This window comes from Cottoperca gobio, chromosome 11, assembly GCF_900634415.1.
Source record: "Cottoperca gobio chromosome 11, fCotGob3.1, whole genome shotgun sequence".
Classification (NCBI taxonomy): domain Eukaryota; kingdom Metazoa; phylum Chordata; class Actinopteri; order Perciformes; family Bovichtidae; genus Cottoperca; species Cottoperca gobio.
Window position 1 is genome coordinate 13322734 of NC_041365.1, and position 25905 is coordinate 13348638.

Consider the following 25905-nt stretch of genomic DNA (forward strand, 5'->3'; position numbering starts at 1 on the left):
TGAACATTCATCAAAACAAGTTCAAAGACACAAACATGATCTTGATGGTAATCAGATTACTTTCTCCAGTCATATCCCATTATAATCTCAAATTCTTCTCTGATTTTTCCAAAGAGTCAAAAGCAGCTACCGTGGAAATGTACATAAGAACAATTATTATTTTGCATGGTCATAAAGCGTATGTAAAAACACATTTTCTCTTACATGTAACTGAAATCCACAAAAAAGACTGAAAGTTCATTCTTGACCTTGGAAACAGCAAAACAATCTCTCCACAACCTCCATCCACTAACTGTTGTTGAGCTTTCATTCATATCACATGATCTTCCTCAGCAGATGGAGTCGCCCAGTTATTGAAATGCAGATGTTAAATGTCCCGTTCCTCTGAGCATTATTGGGACTTCACTTCTGATGCTGTTTATCAATGGATCCCTGTCCCTCCCTAAAAAAGACAACAATGGGTCTAAATGTGTCTCTAAGGGTTTACTACAAGACACTAAGAATATTAGAGTGAGAAATTGTAAAGTATCATCGATACTGTGTAAGTGTAATAGAATAAATCGATGATAAAATGATACAATGGAACACAATTTCTAACAACAAGGAATGAATTACGTTTTGTTAAGAGCCAAAATTCTGAGTTTGATAATATAAAGTTTATGGCATTTTTTAAGCAAACACTAAACGTACAAATTTAGCATTTATTAAACATTCTAATCTAAATCTCCATTGATTAATTGATTATGTGTTATAATGATAGTAATAATATAATGTTATAAGAGCTAAATTCATACAGTTCTGACATTGTGTAAACTCATATTTACTCAAAACTACTATATTTAACAGAAATATACAAAATGTATTCAAGATGAAAATGTTATTGTGGTATGACAAAGAAAAATATATGTTAATCAATCCTCTAGTTTTTAGTTTCTATGCAGCTGTTGAGTCGGATCAGTTCCTCTCCAGCTGAGGAGGTTTTTGTACGACGTTGTATCACTGTGTGAACGGGATGCTGTTACTCTGCTGACAGTAATAATCTCCTGCATCTTCAGTCTGAACTCCACTGATGCTCAGAGTGAAGGCAGTCCCAGATCCTCTTCCACTAAAACGACCTGAAACTCCAGACTGACGATTAGTAGCATAATAAATCAAGAGTTTGGGAGGTTCATCAGGTTTCTGGAGGTACCAGTTAAGGTATGTACTGGCAGTTGAACTGGCTTTACATCTGATAGAGACAGTCTGACCTGGAACAACAGACTGAGATGCAGGAGACTGAGTCAGGATGATATCTCCTGATGAATCTGGAAAACATGAAAACAGCAGAAGGGTTATTGAGACAAATCCAGTTTGGAGAAAGAAGATCAACATCCACACAGAAGAGCATCATTTCTTTAACATGGAGAAGAGATGGAAGAAGGTAAATGCTGCTTGTTTCAGTGTTTCTCCATCATAGCAGATCATCATGTTGGTGAACCTGGTAGCGTCCTGAAGCAAAGTTTTCACAAGAGAGTCTCACCCTGAACAAGGAGCCCCAGGGTGACCAGCAGTAGAATCAGTGACATCATCATTGTGCTGCCGGCGTGTCAGTGTCTCTGAAAGGCCTGGACAGCCACCGATCAACTCTGATCTCTTAACGGCTGGGAGCAGAGAGGCAGGACACGTATGCAAACACACAGAGTCAGTGAAGTGTAGCTGTCCTCAACATATCATGCTGTTTCCTCTCAGTGCTGAGAGCATTGACTATTTAAATGTTTCACTACATAATGGGTGAAAGGTTTCATAACATAAAACTGATTCTGCTCTGACAGGTTCATTTTAAGAATTATTTTGATAACATATAAACTGAAGTCTTCAATTCATCCTTTTTATAAGTTTAAAATGAGAATAGGGAGTAGACAGAAGAGTTGCTTTAATTAGTGATCACATTACGGACATTAAGAAGGGAAGATGCAGGTTTTGTGGTGTATAATTTAATATCATTGGTGTGGAAGATGATGTTACGGTGATGCTTGGGATGCTGATGCATTTCCTTATTCTTCCTAAAGATGTATTATTAAGTTTTCAGATGCTTCTCTTTCATCATCTGGTAAATCTACCATCAGAAATATAAATGTCACTTTGACCCGGCATTGACTCTTGAGCAGCATGAAGTGTTTGATTCACTTCTGTTTTTTACACTTGAGATGCATTGTTCAACTTATCCCACTGTGCCTCCAGCTAACATAAAGATGATCATTTACAGATTTATTTTGTTCATCAGACTGTAACTCCATTTCTACTTGCCTTTCACGTCCATCAATCACTAAAATGTGGTCCAGAAGCTGTTGAATGGCCTTTAAACCAGGTCCTGGAAAAGATGTCTTGTAACACCTGTTTATTCACTGACTACACATTAAATAACGAATCCAGTTCAAGATACTTTTGGTGACTTTTAGAGCTCTACATTGATTGATTGATTTTATGGATATAGAAAACATAAAAAAACAAGATAGATAGAGATAGAGATAGAGATAGAGATAGAGATAGATAGATAGATAGATAGATAGAGATAGAGATAGAGATAAAATAGAGATAGAGATAGATAGATAGATAGATAGATAGATAGATAGATAGATAGATAGATAGATAGATAGATAGATAGATAGATAGATAGATAGATAACATCCAGTGTCATTGTCCTGTATGTCATGAAGCTCTAAGCTTGAATTGTGCTCTTGGTCACCGAGATATTTAACATGATTTCGATATGAAGGCAGACTTGAGAGTTTGGTGCGTTTTCCGCCTGCCGTCTTTGACTTCCCCTCTAAACCATCATTCTTGCTTTCCCGCCTGGCTGTCGTATGAGCACCTGAACTGTACTGATGATCCCTTCAGAGAGCAAGGGTCCAGATTATAAAAAGTCACTAACCAAACAGCGCTCACTGTTCATGCACAAAGATGGGACATGCCATGCTATCTTAGCACTTAATAACATTGTAAGTATATGATTCATTGAAGCAAGATGAACTGAAAATGTGACATGCCAATGTAATTGATTAATTGCTTCTAGAATTAGTCCTTTGCACCACCATGCATGATTGCATATGTGCACCTGAGCATGTTAAGGGTACTGTATGCCATTTAACTGTGACAAATGTACTTTTTATATTTCTCAGTGTATAACAATAGAAAACATTATAATTGAATTACTAGTGTTTGATTCACTTCTGTTTTTTACACTTGAGATGCATTGTTCAACTTTATCCCACTGTGCCTCCATTTAACATAAAGATGATCATATACAGATTTATTTTGTTCATTCAGACTGTAACTCCATTTCTACTTGCCTTTCACGTCATGATACGCTATCAGTAGGCTCTGTATACGTTCATATATGCTCATTGTCATATGTGCAGCATACGTTTCTGCCATACGGCACTGTGTGACAGGGCCTTTAATAGGGGAAGAACTCTTGCCTTTCTTGTGTGACTTGGAACCTTTCCCTGCTTTAATAACAGATTCATTACATTACAGGTCATTTAGCAGACGCCCTTATCCAGAGCGACTTCCAGTGAACTAAGTACAGTTCCACTCTGGGTTAAGTACCTTGCTCAGGGGCACAATGGTGGGGACCCTGAACTCTCAACCATCTGGTGTTGTATTTGGAAGCCGTACCACTAGACCACGAGGCCATCACCACCACTCATTCAGAATATGAGTAATGACCCCACAGGTGAAACTGACACTATCTCTCAGGAATCTGGCTGGAATAAGATCCAGGCCAGTTGCTTTGTTTGTACATAATGAGGAAAGTATTGTCATTACTTTTGTTACTGAGACAGGACTCATCTCAAATGAGTCAGGAGTAACTTTTTTACTTATATTAGAAACCAGACTTGCTGCAATGGGTGTATTGAAGTGTCCCGATATCTTCTGTTTATCAAAGGACATGGTATTGTCTATATCTATTCCAACATTACATTATTATTATACTATCTTTATATTTAATGTTCTAATTATTGCTTCTATCCTTCATGCCAATGTAATTGCCAGAGGAAGTTTCTCTGATAATTATTATTATTATTATTAACCGGTAGATTTCATAAAACTTAACAAACTGGGGTTTGTTTATGAAACGGGAAGACCAAGAATGGGTAGTGTGACGGCCCCTGCTTAACCTGTCTTGTGTCAGTCACTGTGTTGGATATCTTTAAGGTGTCAGTGGAGCTGATGGCAGCAGTCCGTCTGATCTGGAGCACCTGGGCGCAGCGCATCCCACGACCATAAAAGGCCCAGCATCCGCGATGCTGCGGTCTCTCCCTGCCCGAGCCAGGTTATGTCCTGTTTGCAAATAAATCACTTATATATTTTGGCATTTCGTGTCCTTTTCGTCTGTTTGTTCTGCCCTAGAGCTTGGGTTGTGACAAATTGGGGGCTCCAGGGGGATATTTATGCAAAAGTGAATTTTCAAACGCCCGTACAACAAACTATCATCCGGCTCTGGCACCCCATCGTCCTCACGCGCAACGGACATAGAGCTGACAACCAGAGCCGGGCGCACCCCATCAAAGGCATAAGAGCAAGGACCTGGTCCCCTGGACTAAACACACGGCGTTCTGCGCGACGATCGTATATGTGCTTCATCCTACTCTGAGATAGTTGTAACTTCTCCCTTGCCATTCCACCAGCGACAACCAACCGATGTCTAAAACCATTCACAAAGTCAATCAAATTCTTAGGTGGCTCTGCATCCACCCGCAGCATACATGTTTTATGAAAACCTGGAGCTGCTAGCACAGGGGAAGAGCACAAGAGTGATTTAACATTTTCAAAGGCTTGCTGGCACTCAGATGACCAAATAAATGTTGCCTTGGCCTTCAGCAATTCAGTCAACGAAAAAACCACAGTCGAAAAATTCCTACAGAAACTCCTATAATACCCCACTAAGCCAAAAAACGCTGTAGTTCTTTTTTTGTTGTAGGCTGAGGATATTTAGAAATAGCCATGACTTTAGCCTGGACTGGAGTTGTGACTGTAGCAAAGGGAGTAACCCATTTGAAAGGCCACAGGGGTCCATTGTTGATCTCATGCTTTCAAATATGGCTCTGATACTATTTTTAATGGTACTTCACACTCATTTACATCAACACTGTGCTTATTGTACTGTAAATGCTCTTATTCCTGTCTAATCTTGTACTAATTGTTATGTTTTTGCTGTGAAGCACTTTGGGCTGCAATTCTTGTATGAAAGGTGCTATACAAATAAAGCTTATTATTATATTAGTATTATTATTTAACTCTAGCAGTAGCACTGCACACATTTGTATGAGCATGTGACAAATAAAACCTTTAACTAACCCTAAAGTTTGTTTTGGTTCATCACAAATGAATTCTCATAACTGCAATAATTGTTCTTCTTGATTTTAGTGATCTATCTTTCAAATGCACTCAACACCCTTTATGGATTACTCCTAATGGAGCTTTGAGAATATTTCTGATTAAGTGTTCAACCTACCTGACCTACCGTAGTTGAAACAGTCAGTACAGATGGTTGTGGAGGAACTGAAAAAGGGAACAGAAATAATCTTCAGATTTTAGTTTCTGTAACAGTAAGACTGGTAGTTTCACATGAATCTCATGTGGACCATCTGGAGTTTTAAAGTTGAAGACTTACTTTATGGGGACATCTTCTGGTCCAAAAGTGCCAGTGCACATGTTTAAGGGATAACAGCAGCAGGTCAGCAGTTTGCAAAATGAACCTTTTTATAAGACCCGACTTTGAAATTTGAAAACATTCAAATGTCATAGTAGTGTATTTCCCTTTGATAGAGTGGTGGTTGCAACTCCTCTATACCAGTTTTTTCTCAAACTTTTTCAGACCAAGGACCACTTAACCAATAAAAAAAACTTGGCTCTGTGGATGGTGAGGCCCGTGTTGTGCTTTATGTGAACTTGTTTGAGGACCTGTGCAAACAACCGACATGTTAAATTTGACCCTTGATCACTCTGTAATATTTTGGGGATCCCAAACACGGATATGAACTGGCTGAGGGCCTTGACTACAGATTTATCTTCTCTTCTCCTCCACTTCATGTACATAAAGCTACTGTGTCCTACAGCGCCCTCAGTCGGTTTCTCATTGTAATAACAATGAAAGAAGTATGTAAACCAGTAAAATGGACAATTATTTTTGCAACATTCTGTGATGATAACACGTGTCAAATAGCTCGGTATCAGAAAAGAAACAACAATAATCAACTAAATGAATATCTGTAAAACCATTATTGGCTCTTTTACTAGATAATACCGCTTTAAGTCCAAAACATATGACCTGCACACACATACGCTACTGAAAAAAGTAAATAATTTAATTAAGAATTAAAATAGGCTGAATACATTTTAATACAGGACAAGCTGTATTATAAAAATGTTCTGGTTTTTGTTTTTAAATAGAGAAATAAGTAATATTTTGCCAGTAAAATCAAATTGTTATATATTTAGCATATCAGTATTTGTGGTCATATTCTCAGTCTCATGATAAGAATTTAACAACAAATATTACTTGGACCACTGCAGATGAACATTTAATATCCAGGAATTGACATTATAGAACATCACTGGCTCTCTGTAATCTAGCACATGTTGTAGAGAGAAGTGGAAGATGATGCAATTAATATCTAATGATTTGCTAAAAGTGCTAAATGCCTAGTGGTGGCTGAACCACACCTACAGGTGGCTTCATAGAAGGCATCTGACCTGCATGAATAAGTTTGGTATGAGTGATAATGTTTTATAGAACTCCAGAAATAGCACAAACAATTAAAAAGTACTGATAAAAACAAAAAGCTAAAATGGCTTAAGGAGAGGTTCACCCCCTGCAAGATATGTGCCGGCAATATCTATATATGAATACACATTTATGGTCATGTAACATATAAAAGAGGTTTTCAACATAGCCACAGTCTGTGTCACTTACAAAGAATGGAATTGAATAACCTGTGGTTATTCTGGAGGTACTGTATGTATATTACCTTCTTATTGTTTTTACCAGAATTAAATAGCTTGAGTTACTTAAATTGTTAACCTTTCATAAAGAGTTTGCTTGCCTGAAGTACTGATATACAGGACTGTCTCAGAAAATTAGAATATTGTGATAAAGTTCTTTATTTTCTGTAATGCATTCTGGATTCATTACAAATCAACTGAAATATTGCAAGCCTTTTATTATTTTAATATTGCTGATTATGGCTTACAGCTTAAGAAAAACTCAAAAATCCTATCTCAAAAAATTAGAATAGTTCCTCAGACCAAGTAAAAAAAAAAAAGATTTATAACAGCAAAGAAAAATGAATGAGATGAAAAGAAAATGAATTCCTCATCTCCAGAGCTTTCAGCAGACGGAAGCATGTAGTGCTCTAAAATCTCTTGGTACACAGCTGCATTTACTCTGGCTTGATGAAACAGTGGGACCAACACCAGCAGCTGACATGGCTCCCCAAACCATCGCTGACTGTGGGAACTTCACACTGGATTCAATAGCAACTTGGATTTTGCTCCTCTCCAGCCTTTCTCCAGACTCTGGCGCCTTGACTTCCAAATGAAATACAAAACTTGCTTTCGTCTGAAAAGAGGACTTTGGACCACTCTGCAACTGTCCAGTGCTTCTTTTCCATAGCCCAAGTCAGACGCTTCTTCCGTTGTCTGAGTTCAGAAGTGGCTTGACCATGGGAATACGGCTATTGTAGCCCATTTCCCGGACACGTCTGTGAACAGTGGCTTTTGATACCTGGACTCCAGCTTCAGTCCACTGTCTTTGAAGCTCCCCCAAATTCTGGAAGCAACTCTTCACAATGCTGTTAAGGCTGCGGTCATCTCTCTTGGTTGTGCAGTGTTTCCTGCCACATTTCCCCCTTCCAACAGACTTTTTGTGGATGTGCTTTGAAACTGCACTCTGTGAACAGCTTGCTCTTTGAGACATTTCTTTTTGTGTCTTACCCTCCTGATGGAGGGTGTCAATGATGGTCCTCTGGACAGCAGTCAGATCAGCAGTCTTCCCCATACTTGAGATTTAGTTTACTGAACCAAGCTGAGTGTTTTTCAAGGCTCAGGAGACCCTTGCAGGTGTTTCGAGTTAATTAGACGATTCAAGTGATTCGTTGAACACCCTACTAGTATACTTTTTCATGATATTCTAATATTTAGAGATAGGATATTTGAGTTTTCTTAAGCTGTATGCCATAATCAGCCATATTAAAATAAAAGGCTTGCAATATTTCAGTTGATTTGTAATGAATCCAGAATGTATGACATTTGTTTTTTTAAATTGCATTACAGAAAATAAAGAACTTTATCACAATATTCTAATTTTTCTGAGACAGTCCTGTACAGTTGTACTTGTTTAAACATAATCAGAGTACATGGTTGTTGGTACTCATAGTCCCAGGGGTCGGCAACCTTTACTATCAAAGAGCCATTTTGCCTCCTCTTCCACAAATAAGATGGTCTGGACCGCAAAACATATTTGATAACACAGCTTATAAATGTAATATATAGTTATACTATATTTGTTGCATTTATGAAATGACAGCATGACAAATAAAGGAAACTGTTGAGATAGTATTGCCATTTGTACCTGTTTTAACAAAAGGAAAACACCAAACTCTTTTGAAGGAGGAAGAAACTACAGTGGCATGTTTAGGCCCACTTTGAAAACAAATTAAACAGAACTAAATGTCCGCCTATTTTAGTCCGCCCCATTTTTTGTTGAATCAAATAAAAATTATAATAAAAAATACACAAAACAAAGAAAATACAATAGTATCCCACTTTGAAAAACAGACGTATATCTGCAGCCTAACAGCTACAAAAAAAATGATTGAGAATAGAACTGCGTCTTTGTATGAAGACTATAAATGCAAATGAAAGCATGTTAATCTTTTCTCAAACTTGCCGGCTCCTCCCACCCCTCCCACCTGCTCAGGTGCCCAGGGCATACCACAGTTTGTTGCTTTCCGTGAAAACCTTTCATAAGGCCAAGTTCAGTGGAAACCAATAGAGTTTCCGTTAAAGGTTCCACCAGGAAATATTGAGCTTTTTAAACTATAGACAGCAGACAGACAGAAGATAGTTAGGGCTCAGATTCAGAGACAGACACAGCTTGAATGGGTCAGAAGGGAGTCTTTACTTTTAGGGGCAAACCGGGGCAGGACAAACTTCAAAATCCTCCAGATCACTAACAGGTAAAGTCTGGGCAAAAACAGGATCAACATTATGATATCCGAAAAGCAGCAGCACAAGGTCTCAAGAGCTAAAGATACAAAGGCAGTGAACTAGGAACTCTAGACAGAAGGGCACAAAAACGTACACTTCAATAGACGGCTAAAACTCATCAAACTTGGCCTCCGGCAACCAATCAGACACAGCAATGAACATAGAAACAGGCAGATTATAAAGGCTATCAAACAAGGAACAGGTTGCACCAATGAAACAAATACAGACCAGCACATGACACACAGAGAATGACGTGGCGACCCCCATGGTCAAAAGAGGAACTGCCAGTCCCCAAACCCTGAACAGATAGATGATATATAGATAGATAGATAGATAGATCTATAGGCTAGATAGAAGATAGATAGATAGATAGATCGATCGATAGATCGATAGATCGATCGCATCGCTGTATCGGCTTAGATAGATAGCAGCCTAGATAGATAGATAGATGGCCGTATATAAGTCATTAATGAAGCTCCAGCTGCAACATTCAAGTGAATGAACACATTAACAAAGTCATTATAATACAATCATAAATATATATTATTGTGCAGAGTGAGTACTTTTATTTTGGTACTTTAATATATTTGATGCTAATCCTTTGTACTTTTAACTTAAATTAATTAAAATGTATAATTGTAAGGAATTAAATAACCATATATTAACTTTAAGTTTTCCCACCGTTCCGTAGAGCTGCGATGTTTAATCTGCGACCAGTTTGAAAGAATTTGCATTTTGACCTATATTAAGATGTTCTTTGCTCACTCCATTAATACGCCTGAGGAGAGGCGTTGTAGTCGAGACAGTTTCCTGTTCTTACTTATGAGAACTCATTTTTATTTCAAGGCCTCGTAGCAGATTTACTTTTCATCTAATCATTTTTATTCTTTTATTATTTATAACCATTGATCATTTTCATTATATTAAAGCAAAGAAGACCTGAAAGACAGCAGTTTCTTCACTTTTTGGACATCATCCACCTTTGCATCTGAGGTTTCTCCATCAACACTCAGGTAAGGCCCCTTGTGTGAGAGATTTTGAACATGATGCAATGATCTTTCTGTCGATACTGACGTTCTTCGAGGAGGAGCGAGACCTTTTCTAACACAATAATACCCACTGATGCTGCAGAGCTATTGAATCTCTGATTAGAGACACTTGAAAATGCTTTTCAATCTTGCTCACCTCAGGTGCGCTCTGCTTGCATAAATCCTAAAGTGGATGCCGGAGAACCCCCGTTAAATGACTTAACTTATTTGTAATGCTTAGAAGGTGTTTTCCTGTGTTAATATTTTTTTCATTCACAGTTTCTTGTAACTGCGTTACAATGTAAGACATAATATTCTGTAAATGCAATTGGTGTGTCCTCACTTAAGTCCAGTTAACAACATACGAAAATTTCAAAGGAAATCATTTTCTTCTGATTAAGAAAAAAGAGGTCTCCAGTGCTTTATCCTTCAATGAGAGGGTAAGCCCCTCTCTGCATGTACTAATAATAATATAAATATAATACATAATAATATATAAAGAACATAATAATTATAATAATAATATAATATAATACATAATAATAATAATACTAAAATAACAAGGTTTGTGCGGGTCCGTTAGCCGGGCAGCGGCGTTTTGGATGATTTGAGTCGGTTGGAGCAGTTTTTGGTTTGGAAGGCCGAGAGAACCCATTGCAGTAGTCAATCCATGATGGTCACAAAAGCGTGGACCGAAGACTTCTATACTGGATTGGGACAGGGACGGTTGGGAGTCTGAGAGTTGCTCAGGTTGAAAAAGCAGTGCGGTGATGTTCTTTATTTGGGGTACAAGGAAGGGTGCTTTCCAGAGGTGACACCAAGGCTCGTGACTTGACTGAGAACGGTACGGAGAAGCCATCGATGGAGAAGTTTGGTGCAGTGGAAGTTGTGTTTTTGATACAATGCTTTTTGGAGGCCGATTAGAAGGGCCTCGTTTTGTCACCTATAAGCACTGAGACCTCTTTTTTCTTAATTCAGAAGAAAATTGATTCCTTTGACATTTTCGTTATGCTTGGTTACTGGACTTAATGGCAGGACCCACCAATTGCATTTACAGAATTTCTGTCTTACATTGTAACGCATACAAGAACTGTAATGAAAAATTACCAGGAACACATCTAATGCATTACAAACCTAAGTTAAGTCATTTCAACGTGTGTTCTCAGCATCACTTTAGGATTTATGCAGGCAAATAGCGCACCTGAGTGAGCAAGATGAAAAGCCTTTTTTCCAGTGTCCTAATCCTTAGATTCAATAGCTGCATCATCAGTGGGTATTATTTGTGTGTAGAACATGTCCGCTCCTCCTAGAGAAACGTCATAATCTGACAGAAAGCCTTCCTTTGCCTCCTGTCCTACATCTCCTCCACAATGGGCCCATTACCTGAGTGTTTGATGGAGAAACCTCAGATGCAAAGGGTGGATGATGTCCGAAAAGTGACGAAACTGCTGTCTTTCAGTCTTCTGCTTTAATATAATAAAATGATCAATGGTTTATAAATTATAAAAAATAAAAATTATAGATGAAAAAGTAATCTAGCTACGAGGCTTAAATAAAAACTGAAGTTCTCCATAAGAACAGGAACTGTCCAGACTACACTGCCTCTTCCTCATGCGTATACTGGAGTGAGCAAAGAACATATTAATATATGGTCAAAAATGCAAATTCTTTCAACTGTCGACAGATAAACATCGCAGCTCTAAGAACGGTAACTAAAGTTACATATATGGTTTGAATTCCTTCAATAACCTGTTTAATTGTAATTAATAAAGTACAAAATGAATTAGCATCAAATATCTTAAAGTACCAAAAATAAAAGTCTCACTCTCCAATAATATATATTATATGATTGTATTTAATGACTTTGTTAATGTGTCATCACTTGGAATGTGGTCAAGCTGGAGCTCATTTTAAATGACTTTATATACGGCATCTATCTTATCTATCTATCTATCTATCTATCTATCTATCTATCTATCTATCTATCTATCTATCTATCTATCTATTGTCTATCTATCTATCTATCTAATTATCTATCTATCTATCTATCTATCTATCTATCTATCTTATCTATCTGTCAGGGTTTTTGGACTGCATTCCCTCTTTTGACCATGTGGGTCGCCACCGTTTCATTTCTGTGTGTCATGTGCTTGTCTTTATGTTTCATTGGTTGCACCTGTTCTGTTTGCTAGCCTTTTATAACTGCCTGTTTTCTTCTGTTCATTCTGTGGTCTTGATTGTTGCCGGAGGCCAAGTTTGTGAGTTTGAGCCGTCTCTTGAGGTCCGGGTTTTGTTGCCTTGTCTCCGTTCCTTAGTTCCACTTGCCTTTTTTACTCTTAGCTCTTGAGATCCTTTGCTGCCTGCTTTTTCGGATTATCCTCTGTTTATCCTGTTTTTGCCCAGACTTTACCTGTTAGCTTCGGAGGTATTTTGAGTTTTGTCCTGCCACCTGTTTGCTCTAAAAGTAAAGACTCCTCTTCTGACCCATTCCAAGCCTGGTGTCTGTCTCTGCATCTGAGCCTAATCTATTCTATCTGTCTGTCTGCCTTGTCTATAGTAAAAAAGCTCAATATTTCCTGGAACCTTTAACGGAACTCTATTGTTTCCACTGAACTTGGCCTTCTGAAAGGTTTTTCACGGAAAGCAAACAAACTGTGGTCTGCCATGGGCACCTGAGCAGTGGGAGAGCCGGCAGTTTGAGAAAAGATTAACCTGCTTTCATTTGCATGTTATAGTCCTTCATACAAAGACGCAGTTCATATTCTCCATAATTTTTTAAGCTGTTAGGCTGCAGATATACGTTTGTTTTTCAAAGTGGGATACTATTGTATTTTCTTTGTTTTGTGTATTTTTATATTATATTTTTATTTGATTCAACAAAATGGGAGGACTCAAATAGGCCTGCATAGTTCTGTTTAATTTGTTTCAAAGTGGGCCATAAACATGCCACTGTATTTCTTCCTCCTTCAAAAGAGTTTTGGTGTTTTCCTTTGTTTAAAACAGGTACAAATGGCAATACTATCTCAACAGTTTCCTTTATTGTCATGCTGTCATTTCATAAATGCAAACAAATATAGTATAACTATATATTACATTTATAAGCTGTGTTATCAAATATGTTTTGCGGGTCCAGGACCAATCTATTTGGTGGAAGAGGAGGCAAAATGGCTCTTTTGATAGTAAAGGTTGCCGACCCCTGGACTATGAGTACCAACACCATGTACTCTGATTATGTTTAAACAAGTACAACTGTACAGGACTGTCTCAGAAAATTAGAATATTGTGATAAAGTTCTTTATTTTCTGTAATGCAATTTAAAAAACAAAATGTCATACATTCTGGATTTCATTACAAATCAACTGAAATATTGCAAGCCTTTTATTTAATATGGCTGATTATGGCATACAGCTTAAGAAAACTCAAATATCCTATCTCTAACATATTAAATATCATGAAAAAGTATACTAGTAGGGTGTTCAACGAATCACTTGAATCGTCTAATTAACTCGAAACACCTGCAAGGGTCTCCTGAGCCTTGAAAACACTCAGCTTGGTTCAGTAAACTAAATCTCAAGTATGGGGAAGAACTGCTGATCTGACTGCTGTCCAGAGGACCATCATTGACACCCCTCCATCAGGAGGGTAAGACACAAAAGAAATGTCTCAAAGAGCAAGCTGTTCACAGAGTGCAGTTTCAAAGCACAATCCACAAAAAGTCTGTTGGAAGGGGGAAATGTGGCAGGAAACACTGCACAACCAAGAGAGATGACCGCAGCCTTAACAGCATTGTGAAGAGTTTGCTTCCAGAATTTGGGGGAGCTTCAAAGACAGTGGACTGAAGCTGGAGTCCAGGTATCAAAAGCCACTGTTCACAGACGTGTCCGGGAAATGGGCTACAATAGCGTATTCCCATGGTCAAGCCACTTCTGAACTCAGACAACGGAAGAAGCGTCTGACTTGGGCTATGGAAAAGAAGCACTGGACAGTTGCAGAGTGGTCCAAAGTCCTCTTTTCAGACGAAAGCAAGTTTGTATTTCATTTGGAAGTCAAGGCGCCAGAGTCTGGAGAAAGGCTGGAGAGGAGCAAAATCCAAGTTGCTTGAAATCCAGTGTGAAGTTCCCACAGTCAGCGATGGTTTGGGGAGCCATGTCAGCTGCTGGTGTTGGTCCACTGTTTCATTCAAGCCCAGAGTAAATGCAGCTGTGTACCAAGAGATTTTAGAGCACTACATGCTTCCGTCTGCTGAAAAGCTCTGGAGATGAGGAATTCATTTTCTTTTCATTCATTCATTTTCTTTGCTGTTATAAATCTTTTTTTTTTTACTTGGTCTGAGGAACTATTCTAATTTTTTGAGATAGGATTTTTGAGTTTTCTTAAGCTGTAAGCCATAATCAGCAATATTAAATAATAAAGGCTTGCAATATTTCAGTTGATTTGTAATGAATCCAGAATGCATTACAGAAAATAAAGAACTTTATCACAATATTCTAATTTTCTGAGACAGTCCTGTATATCAGTACTTCAGCAAGCAAACTCTTTATGAAAGGTTAACAATTTAAGTAACTCAAGCTATTTAATTCTGGTAAAACAATAAGAAGGTAATATACATACAGTACCTCCAGAATAAACCACAGGTTATTCAATTCCATTCTTTGTAAGTGACACAGACTGTGGCTATGTTGAAAACCTCTTTTATATGTTACATGACCATAAATGTGTATTCATATATAGATATTGCCGGCACATATCTTGCAGGGGGTGAACCTCTCCTTAAGCCATTTTAGCTTTTTTGTTTTTATCAGTACTTTTTAATTGTTTGTGCTTATTTCTGGAGTTCTATAAAACATTATCACTCATACCAAACTTATTCATGCAGGTCAGATGCCTTCTATGAAGCCACCTGTAGGTGTGGTTCAGCCACCACTAGGCATTTAGCACTTTTAGCAAATCATTAGATATTAATTGCATCATCTTCCACTTCTCTCTACAACATGTGCTAGATTACAGAGAGCCAGTGATGTCTATAATGTCAATTCCTGGATATTAAATGTTCATCTGCAGTGGTCCAAGTAATATTTGTTGTTAAATTCTTATCATGAGACTGAGAATATGACCACAAATACTGATATGCTAAATATATAACAATTTGATTTTACTGGCAAAATATTACTTATTTTCTCTATTTAAAAAACAAAAACCAGAACATTTTTATAATACAGCTTGTCCTGTATTAAAATGTATTCAGCCTATTTTATTCTTAATTTAAATTATTACTTTTTTCAGTAAGCGTATGTGTGTGCAGTCATATGTTTTGGACTTAAAGCGGTTATTATCTAGTAAAAGAGCAATAATGGTTTTACAGATATTCATTTAGTTGATTATTGTTGTTTCTTTCTGATACCGAGCTATTTGACACGTGTTATCATCACAGAATGTTGCAAAAATAATTGTCCATTTTACTGGTTTACATACTTCTTTCATTGTTATTACAATGAGAAACCGACTGAGGGCGCTGTAGGACACAGTAGCTTTATGTACATGAAGTGGAGGAGAAGAGAAGATAAATCTGTAGTCAAGGCCCTCAGCCAGTTCATATCCGTGTTGGGATCCCCAAAATATTACAGAGTGATCAAGGGTCAAATTTAACATGTCGGTTGTTTGCACAGGTCCTCAAACAAGTTCACATAAAGCACAACACGGCCCTCACCATCCACAGAGCCAAGTTTTTTTTATTGGTTAAGTGGTCCTTGGTCTGGAAAAAGTTTGAGAAAAACTGGTATAGAGGAGTTGCAACCACCACTCTATCAAAGGGAAATACACTACTATGACATTTGAATGTTTTCAAATTTCAAAGTCGGGTCTTATAAAAAAGGTTCATTTTGCAAACTGCTGACCTGCTGCTGTTATCCCTTAAACATGTGCACTGGCACTTTGGACCAGAAGATGTCCCCATAAAGTAATGTCTTCAAACTTTAAAACTCCAGATGGTCCACATGAGATTCATGTGAAACTACCAGTCTTACTGTTACAGAAACTAAAATCTGAAGATTATTTCTGTTCCCTTTTTCAGTTCCTCCACAACCATCTGTACTGACTGTTTCAACTACGGTAGGTCAGGTAGGTTGAACACTTAATCAGAAAATATTCTCAAAGCTCCATTAGGAGTAATCCATAAGGGTGTTGAGTGCATTGAAAGATAGATCACTAAATCAAGAAGAACAATTATTGCAAGTTATGAGAATTCAATTTGTGATGAACCCAAAACAAACTTTAGGGTTAGTTAAAGGTTTTATTTGTCACATGCTCATACAAATGTGTGCAGTGCTACTGCTAGAGTTTAATAATAATACTAATTATAATAATAAGCTTTATTGTATAGCACCTTTCATACAGAATTGCGCCCAAATTGCTTCACATCAAAAACATACATTAGTACAATATTAGACAGAATAAGAGTCATTTACAGACAATAAGCACAGTGTTGATGTAAATGAGTGTGGAAGTAACCCATAAAAATAGTATCAGAGCCATATTTTGAAAGCATGAGATCAAACAATGGACCCCTGTGGCCTTTCAAATGGGTTACTCCCTTTGCTACAGTCACAACTCCAGGCCAGTCTAAAGTCATGGCCTATTTCTAATCTCCTCAGCCTACAACAAAAAAGAACTCAGCTGTTGTTGGGCTTAGTGTGTTATTATAAGGATTTCTGTAGAATTTTTTTTCACTGTGTTTTTCTCGTTGACTGATTGCGGAGCCAAGGCAACATTTTATTTTGGTCATCTGGTGCCAGCAAGCCTTTGAAATTTTAATCACTCTTGGCTCTTCCCCTGTGCTATCACCCATGTTATAAAAACATGTATGCTGCGGGTGGATGCAAAGCCACCTAAGAATTTGATTGACTTTGTAATGGTTTAGACATCGGTTGGTGTGTTCGCTGGTGAATGGCAAGGGAGAAGTACAACGTATCTCAGAGTAAGGAGAAGCCAAACTATCGTCCGCGCAGAACGCGTGTGTTTAGTCAGGTGACCAGGTCCTTGCTCTTATGCCTTTGATGGGGTGCGCCCGGCTCGTTTGTCAGCTCTTTCCTTGCCGCGTGAGGACGATGGGGTGCAGAGCCGAGATATTTTGTTGTAGGGCGGGCGTTTGAAAAATTCACTTTTGCATAAATATCCCCCTGGAGCCCCAATTTGTCACAACCCAAGCTCTAGGCCGAACAACAGACGAAAGGACACGAAATGCAAAATAGATAAGTGATTTAGTTTGGCAAACAGGACATAACCCTGGCTCGGGCAGGGAGAGACCCGCAGCATCCGCGGATGCTGGGCCTTTTTTTGATCGTTGGATGCGTCTGCGCCCAGGTGCTCCAGATAATACGGACTGCTGCCATCATCTCCACTGTACACCTTAAAGATATCCAACACAGTGACTGACACAAGACCGTTAAGCAGGGGCCGTCACACTACCATTCTTTGTCTTCCCGGTTCATAAACAACCCAGTTTGTTAATTTTATGAATCTACGTTAATAATAATAATAATAATTATCAGAGAAACTCCTCTGGCATTACATTGGCATGAGGATAGAAGCAATATTAGAAACATTAAATATAAGATAGTATAAATAATGTAATTTGGAATAGATATAGACAATACCATGTCCTTTGAATAAACAGAAGATATCGGGACACTTCATACCCCCATTGGGCAGGCAGTCTTTTTCTAATATAAGTACAAAGTTACTCGCTGACTCATTGAATGAGTCATGTCCTCAGTAACAAAAGAAGGACAATACTTTCCTCATTATGTAACAAATCAACGGCCTGGATCTTATGTCCAGCCAAATTCCTGAGAGATAGTGTCAGTTTCACCTGTGGGTTCATTACTCATATTCTTATGAGTGGTGGTGATGGCCTCGTGGTCTATTGCCGGCTTCCAATACAACACCAGATGGTTTGAGAGTTCAGGGTCCCCACCATTGTGCCCCTGAGCAAGGTACTTTACCCAGAGTGGAACTGTACTTCGTTCACTGGAAGTCGCTCTGGATAAGGCGTCTGCTAATGACCTTTTTAATGTAATGACCTGTTATTAAAGCAGGGAAGGTTCCAAGTCACACAAGAAAGGCACTATTTCTTCCCCTATTAAGCCCTGTCACACAGTGCCGTAGGGCAGAAATCGTATGCTGCCATTGACAATGAGCGTAATGAACTTATACAGAGGCCTACTGATAGCGGATCATTACGTGCAAGGCAAGTAGAATGGAGTTACAGTCTGAATAACAAAATAAATCTGTATATGATCCATCTTATTTTAAATGGAGGCACATGGATAAAGTTGAAACATGCATCTCAAGTGTAAAAAACAGAAAGTGAATCAAAAAAAAAAAACCCACTAGTATTCACTTATAATGTTTTTTCCTATTGTTTATACATGAAAATATAAAAAGTACATTTGTCACAGTAAATGGCATACAGTACCCTTAACAGGCCCATGTGGCACTATGCAATTCCTCATGGTGTGCAAGGACTATTCTAGAAGCTTAATCACGTCCATTGCATGTCAATTTTCAGTTCATCTTGCTTCAATGATCATATACTTACAATGTTAGTTAGTTGCGTCCACCTTCCAGGCCAGACTCCAGTCTGAGGGGAAGCCCTTGTTGGCCAGGCACATGAGCGTGGCCATCCCCTGCTGCAGCTCTTCTTCGGAGGGGGGCAGCACCATCAGGGTGGGACGGACATCACCTAGGAGACACCAATCAGATTAGAGGACATGGACCACACAGCTGTCAATCAACCAGCAGACACGTGGACACCTTTACTGTGTGAGAGTTTCTCCTTTAAGGAGTTTCTGTCAGATGTTTGTTCTGCTCCATCAGTCACTCACTCACACATTGTTTCACTTCCCTTGAAGAAGCCTCTCATGCATATCAGCACAGAGAGAACCATCATACAGAACAACCTGAAATATATCAAACTACACTATAAATACAATAACTAAATCTGGACAAATGTTGAACATTTTCATCAAAATCATCCAAAACCTGAACGATACATTACTTTATTAAAGTATTTAGTGGATACATGAACAAATACAGGAAACGAGCTGAGGACAATCAAATGTACTTAATGTTGATTTCAATCATTACAAGATTTTCACAATTTAAAACAATATATGACACAATTTAAAGATTTTGCACATTTTGAAATACTCATATTCATGTAAAAACAGTTATCATTGAGGAAGTAAAGCTGCTCTGAGTTCTCCTCCGTTATCAGAGAGGAGAAATAAAAACATGAAAACTAAAGTGTTACAATTAAAACAAGATATATTTATCTGCCTCAAACATCCAAAAACTGAATTTAAAACATCACTCAACAATATCATATTTAGTTTTGGTGCAGAAACTTACTTCCAACATCCAGTCTGGTTCCTCCACCAAAAGTCAACCACAGTGATACAAAGTCATTGAGCCGCCGTACAAAAACCTCTGACTGTAGAGAGACACGGCGCTCTGACTTTGTGAGACTGAACTAAACCTACAAGCCCTCAAGATGCAGCTTCACCATTAAAGGTGAAATAATGTTTTATTTTCTATTTACATTTTTTAACTTTCACAACTGTAAGTTTATTAAACTTTAATGGAGAGAAGTTTGACTCTTTGTGCAAAATGTATACATTAACATGGAATTCATTATTTTTCCTTGCATACTGAATATATAGGAAAGCAAAAGAAACATTACTTCTGAAATAATATCATATTTAAACATTTGACTTACTTCCAACATCCAGTCTGGTTCCTCCACCGAACGTGTACCACAGTGATACAAAGTCATTGAGCCGCCGTACAAAAACCTCTGACTGTAGAGAGACACGGCTCTCTGACTTTGAACCAAACAGACTCACCAAACACATCCCCAGTTTACCTCCTTCATGTAATTACTGATTAAAATGATTATTACCGATTCACAAACTTCAGAAATGTATCGAATATTTCCTCATATATTCCTTCAAATATATATCTGCAAGCAATATTTATTTCTCTTTCAGTAAAATACATTTAATTTAGATGTTTCTAAAGAAAATCTCTACAATAAATCCTGATAAATGTAAATGATTTGAAAACAACATCTCTATGGTAGATTATGATGAATGGAAATAACCATTGTGTTTATTAGTGTCTCACAGTGGTGATGATTTGTGTTGTAGTGATTTACAGTGAATTAACAAAACATTCTGGAAAGAAATGTGTCCGTCGAACTCAAAGCAAAGCCTGATACAAATGAGCACTGACACATTCAATACTCTGATAAAGTGATTGATCCATTGATAAACAGCATCATCAGAGTAATCCAAGTCCCTGTTGGAGTCAGTCAGAGCATTTCCATAGAGAGACACTTTGCATCAGCAGCACCATGCTCCAGTGCTCCGGGAGACTTTATAGTCCTGAGAGTTGAACACTGGATGACTGACAGCCGTCCTTCATGACAACAGAAGCCACAGAAATCCTCCTCATCAAAAACATGACTTTGATCTGCGTCCTCATCTGGACTCTCCTCTGCTGCTGCTTCACAGGTAAAGTCCAGAGAAACAAACTCCTCTCCTCTATGAACATCCGTACCCTCTGACATGAAGACGACAAAACCATGATGTGCTTTATGTCTTTGTCTCTGTATCCTCAGAGTCCAGAGGCCAGGTCACAGTGACTCAGTCTGGAGCAGTGAGCTCTGCTCCGGGAGGCTCCGTCACCATCACATGTAGCACCAGTCAGGCGGTTAATGGTGGGACTCATTTAGCCTGGTACCAACAGAGAGATGGAGGAACTCCTAAACTGCTTATTTACAACGCTATCACTCGACAATCAGGGATTCCAGCCCGTTTTACAGGCAGTGGATCAAACTCTGACTTCACTCTGACCATCAGTGGAGTCCAGACTGAAGATGCAGCAGTTTACTTCTGTCAGAGTTTTCATCTCATCAACAGTCAGTAGGTGTTCACACAGTGAAAAAGCGTCGTACAAAAACCTCCATCAGTCAGACTGAACAGAAACTGAAGTGACTGCTGCAGCTGGAAGCTACTGCAGAGACTGATACACTTCAGTGAGGACACACACACACACACACACACACACACACACACACACACACACACACACACACACACACACACACACACACACACAGACACAGACACACAGTAGTTGGTTAAAACACATAATTCACTGCATGGTTTATGAAAAATGGGAATATCCTTCAATACAGATATAATTACAAATGTTGATTAGATATAGATGATTTGTTTCTCCACTAACTTTTTCATTTACATTGAATCCCTGTCTGGTTCTTTGGGATATGCATCAGCATCTCTGACATCATTTCATTCACACCATCAGAAAGTCAGCTTGTATGCCTGTGAAATGCTGTAATAATCTCAACATCCTCCTCTTCCCTTCTCTCAGTCATTAATCAGATCAGAAGTTAAAGCAGGGTATCTGGATACTATCACTCCCTTTTTAAATGTATAGCTAACTCCAGTTTATTGAGGACACACATGCTGTTGTTGCTGTAACCACCGATGAACATTCATCAAAACAAGTTCAAAGACACAAACATGATCTTGATGGTAATCAGATTACTTTCTCCAGTCATATCCCATTATAATCTCAAATTCTTCTCTGATTTTTCCAAAGAGTCAAAAGCAGCTACCGTGGAAATGTACATAAGAACAATTATTATTTTGCATGGTCATAAAGCGTATGTAAAAACACATTTTCTCTTACATGTAACTGAAATCCACAAAAAAGACTGAAAGTTCATTCTTGACCTTGGAAACAGCAAAACAATCTCTCCACAACCTCCATCCACTAACTGTTGTTGAGCTTTCATTCATATCACATGATCTTCCTCAGCAGATGGAGTCGCCCAGTTATTGAAATGCAGATGTTAAATGTCCCGTTCCTCTGAGCATTATTGGGACTTCACTTCTGATGCTGTTTATCAATGGATCCCCTGTCCCTCCCTAAAAAAGACAACAATGGGTCTAAATGTGTCTCTAAGGGTTTACTACAAGACACTAAGAATATTAGAGTGAGAAATTGTAAAGTATCATCGATACTGTGTAAGTGTAATAGAATAAATCGATGATAAAATGATACAATGGAACACAATTTCTAACAACAAGGAATGAATTACGTTTTGTTAAGAGCCAAAATTCTGAGTATGATAATATAAAGTTTATGGCATTTTTTAAGCAAACACTAAACGTACAAATTTAGCATTTATTAAACATTCTAATCTAAATCTCCATTGATTAATTGATTATGTGTTATAATGATAGTAATAATATAATGTTATAAGAGCTAAATTCATACAGTTCTGACATTGTGTAAACTCATATTTACTCAAAACTACTATATTTAACAGAAATATACAAAATGTATTCAAGATGAAAATGTTATTGTGGTATGACAAAGAAAAATATATGTTAATCAATCCTCTAGTTTTTTAGTTTCTATGCAGCTGTTGAGTCGGATCAGTTCCTCTCCAGCTGAGGAGGTTTTTGTACGACGTTGTATCACTGTGTGAACGGCCAACTGTTACCCTGCTGACAGTAATAATCTCCTGCATCTTCAGTCTGAACTCCACTGATGCTCAGAGTGAAGGCAGTCCCAGATCCACTTCCACTAAAACGACCTGAAACTCCAGACTGACGATTAGTAGCATAATAAATCAAGAGTTTGGGAGGTTCATCAGGTTTCTGGAGGTACCAGTGAAGGTTTGTACTGACACTTGAACTGGCTTTACATCTGATAGAGACAGTCTGACCTGGAACAACAGACTGAGATGCAGGAGACTGAGTCAGGATGATATCTCCTGATGAATCTGGAAAACATGAAAACAGCAGAAGGGTTATTGAGACAAATCCAGTTTGGAGAAAGAAGATCAACATCCACACAGAAGAGCATCATTTCTTTAACATGGAGAAGAGATGGAAGAAGGTAAATGCTGCTTGTTTCAGTGTTTCTCCATCATAGCAGATCATCATGTTGGTGAACCTGGTAGCGTCCTGAAGCAAAGTTTTCACAAGAGAGTCTCACCCTGAACAAGGAGCCCCAGGGTGACCAGCAGTAGAATCAGTGACATCATCATTGTGCTGCCGGCGTGTCAGTGTCTCTGAAAGGCCTGGACAGCCACCGATCAACTCTGATCTCTTAACGGCTGGGAGCAGAGAGGCAGGACACGTATGCAAACACACAGAGTCAGTGAAGTGTAGCTGTCCTCAACATATCATGCTGTTTCCTCTCAGTGCTGAGAGCATTGACTATTTAAATGTTTCACTACATAATGGGTGAAAGGTTTCATAACATAAAACTGATTCTGCTCTGACAGGTTCATTTTAAGAAATATTTTGATAAAATATAAACTGAAGTCTTCAATTCATCCTTTTTATAAGTTTAAAATGAGAATAGGGAGTAGACAGAAGAGTTGCTTTAATTAGTGATCACATTACGGACATTAAGAAGGGAAGATGCAGGTTTTGTGGTGTATAATTTAATATCATTGGTGTGGAAGATGATGTTACGGTGATGCTTGGGATGCTGATGCATTTCCTTATTCTTCCTAAAGATGTATTATTAAAGTTTTCAGATGCTTCTATTTCATCATCTGGTAAATCTACCATCAGAAATATAAATGTCACTTTTGACCCGGCATTGACTCTTGAGCAGCATGAAGTGTTTGATTCACTTCTGTTTTTTACACTTGAGATGCATTGTTCAACTTTATCCCACTGTGCCTCCAGCTAACATAAAGATGATCAATTACAGATTTATTTTGTTCATCAGACTGTAACTCCATTTCTACTTGCCTTTCACGTCCATCAATCACTAAAATGTGGTCCAGAAGCTGTTGAATGGCCTTTAAACCAGGTCCTGGAAAAGATGTCTTGTAACACCTGTTTATTCACTGACTACACATTAAATAACGAATCCAGTTCAAGATACTTGTGGTGACTTTTAGAGCTCTACATTGATTGATTGATTTAATGGATATAGAAAACATAAAAAAACAAGACAGATAGAGATAGATAGATAGATAGATAGATAGATAGATAGATAGATAGATAGATAGATAGATAGATAGATAGATAGATAGATAGATAGATAGATAGATAGATAGATAGATAGATAGATATATATAACATCCAGTGTCATTGTCCTGTATGTCATGAAGCTCTAAGCTTGAATTGTGCTCTTGGTCACCGAGATATTTAACATGATTTCGATATGAAGGCAGACTTGAGAGTTTGGTGCGTTTTCAGCCTGCCGTCTTTGACTTCCCCTCTAAACCATCATTCTTGCTTTCCCGCCTGGCTGTCGTATGAGCACCTGAACTGTACTGATGATCCCTTCAGAGAGCAAGGGTCCAGATTATAAAAAGTCACTAACCAAACAGCGCTCACTGTTCATGCACAAAGATGGGACATGCCATGCTATCTTAGCACTTAATAACATTGTAAGTATATGATTCATTGAAGCAAGATGAACTGAAAATGTGACATGCCAATGTAATTGATTAATTGCTTCTAGAATTAGTCCTTTGCACCACCATGCATGATTGCATATGTGCACCTGAGCATGTTAAGGGTACTGTATGCCATTTAACTGTGACAAATGTACTTCTTATATTTCTCAGTGTATAACAGTATAAAACATTATCATTGAATTACTAGTGTTTGATTCACTTCTGTTTTTTACACTTGAGATGCATTGTTCAACTTTATCCCACTGTGCCTCCAGCTAACATAAAGATGATCATATACAGATTTATTTTGTTCATTCAGACTGTAAGTACATTTCTACTTGCCTTTCACGTCGTGATACGCTATCAGTAGGCTCTGTATACATTCATATATGCTCATTGTCATATGTGCAGCATACGTTTCTGCCATACGGCACTGTGTGACAGGGCCTTTAATAGGGGAAGAACTCTTGCCTTTCTTGTGTGACTTGGAACCTTTCCCTGCTTTAATGACAGATTCATTACATTACAGGTCATTTAGCAGACGCCCTTATCCAGAGCGACTTCCAGTGAACTAAGTACAGTTCCACTCTGGGTTAAGTACCTTGCTCAGGGGCACAATGGTGGAGACCCTGAACTCACAACCATCTGGTGTTGTATTTGGAAGCCGTACCACTAGACCACGAGGCCATCACCACCACTCATTCAGAATATGAGTAATGACCCCACAGGTGAAACTGACACTATCTCTCAGGAATCTGGCTGGAATAAGATCCAGGCCAGTTGCTTTGTTTGTACATAATGAGGAGAGTATTGTCATTACTTTTGTTACTGAGACAGGACTCATCTCAAATGAGTCAGGAGTAACTTTTTTACTTATATTAGAAACCAGACTTGCTGCAATGGGTGTATTGAAGTGTCCCGATATCTTCTGTTTATCAAAGGACATGGTATTGTCTATATCTATTCCAACATTACAGTATTTAGTGTTATATTTCCCTGGTGAGCCCACACATGTCTTTAAGGACTTTCCATAGTTCTTTGGAACAGCATCAACGTAACAGATGAGGACCCACTGGCTTAGTGTGTGTGTGTGTGTGTGTGTGTGTG

General features: G+C 38.3%; 3 gene segments (V, D, J or C); 1 reads left to right on the forward strand and 2 right to left on the reverse strand.

Annotated features, from left to right (window-relative positions):
• Positions 1–996: 996 nt before the first annotated feature.
• On the reverse strand, positions 997–1680 carry LOC115015990 (Ig kappa chain V-III region PC 7043-like). The segment is given in 2 exon segments: positions 997–1304; positions 1520–1680. Coding segments are annotated over 2 exon segments (360 nt in total).
• Positions 1681–18880: 17200 nt separating this feature from the next.
• LOC115015983 (Ig kappa chain V-III region PC 6684-like) lies at positions 18881–23533 on the reverse strand. The segment is given in 4 exon segments: positions 18881–19020; positions 19689–19726; positions 22863–23157; positions 23373–23533. Coding segments are annotated over 4 exon segments (525 nt in total).
• LOC115015987 (immunoglobulin kappa variable 3-15-like) lies at positions 20694–21271 on the forward strand. The segment is given in 2 exon segments: positions 20694–20851; positions 20959–21271. Coding segments are annotated over 2 exon segments (399 nt in total).
• Positions 23534–25905: the final 2372 nt, after the last annotated feature.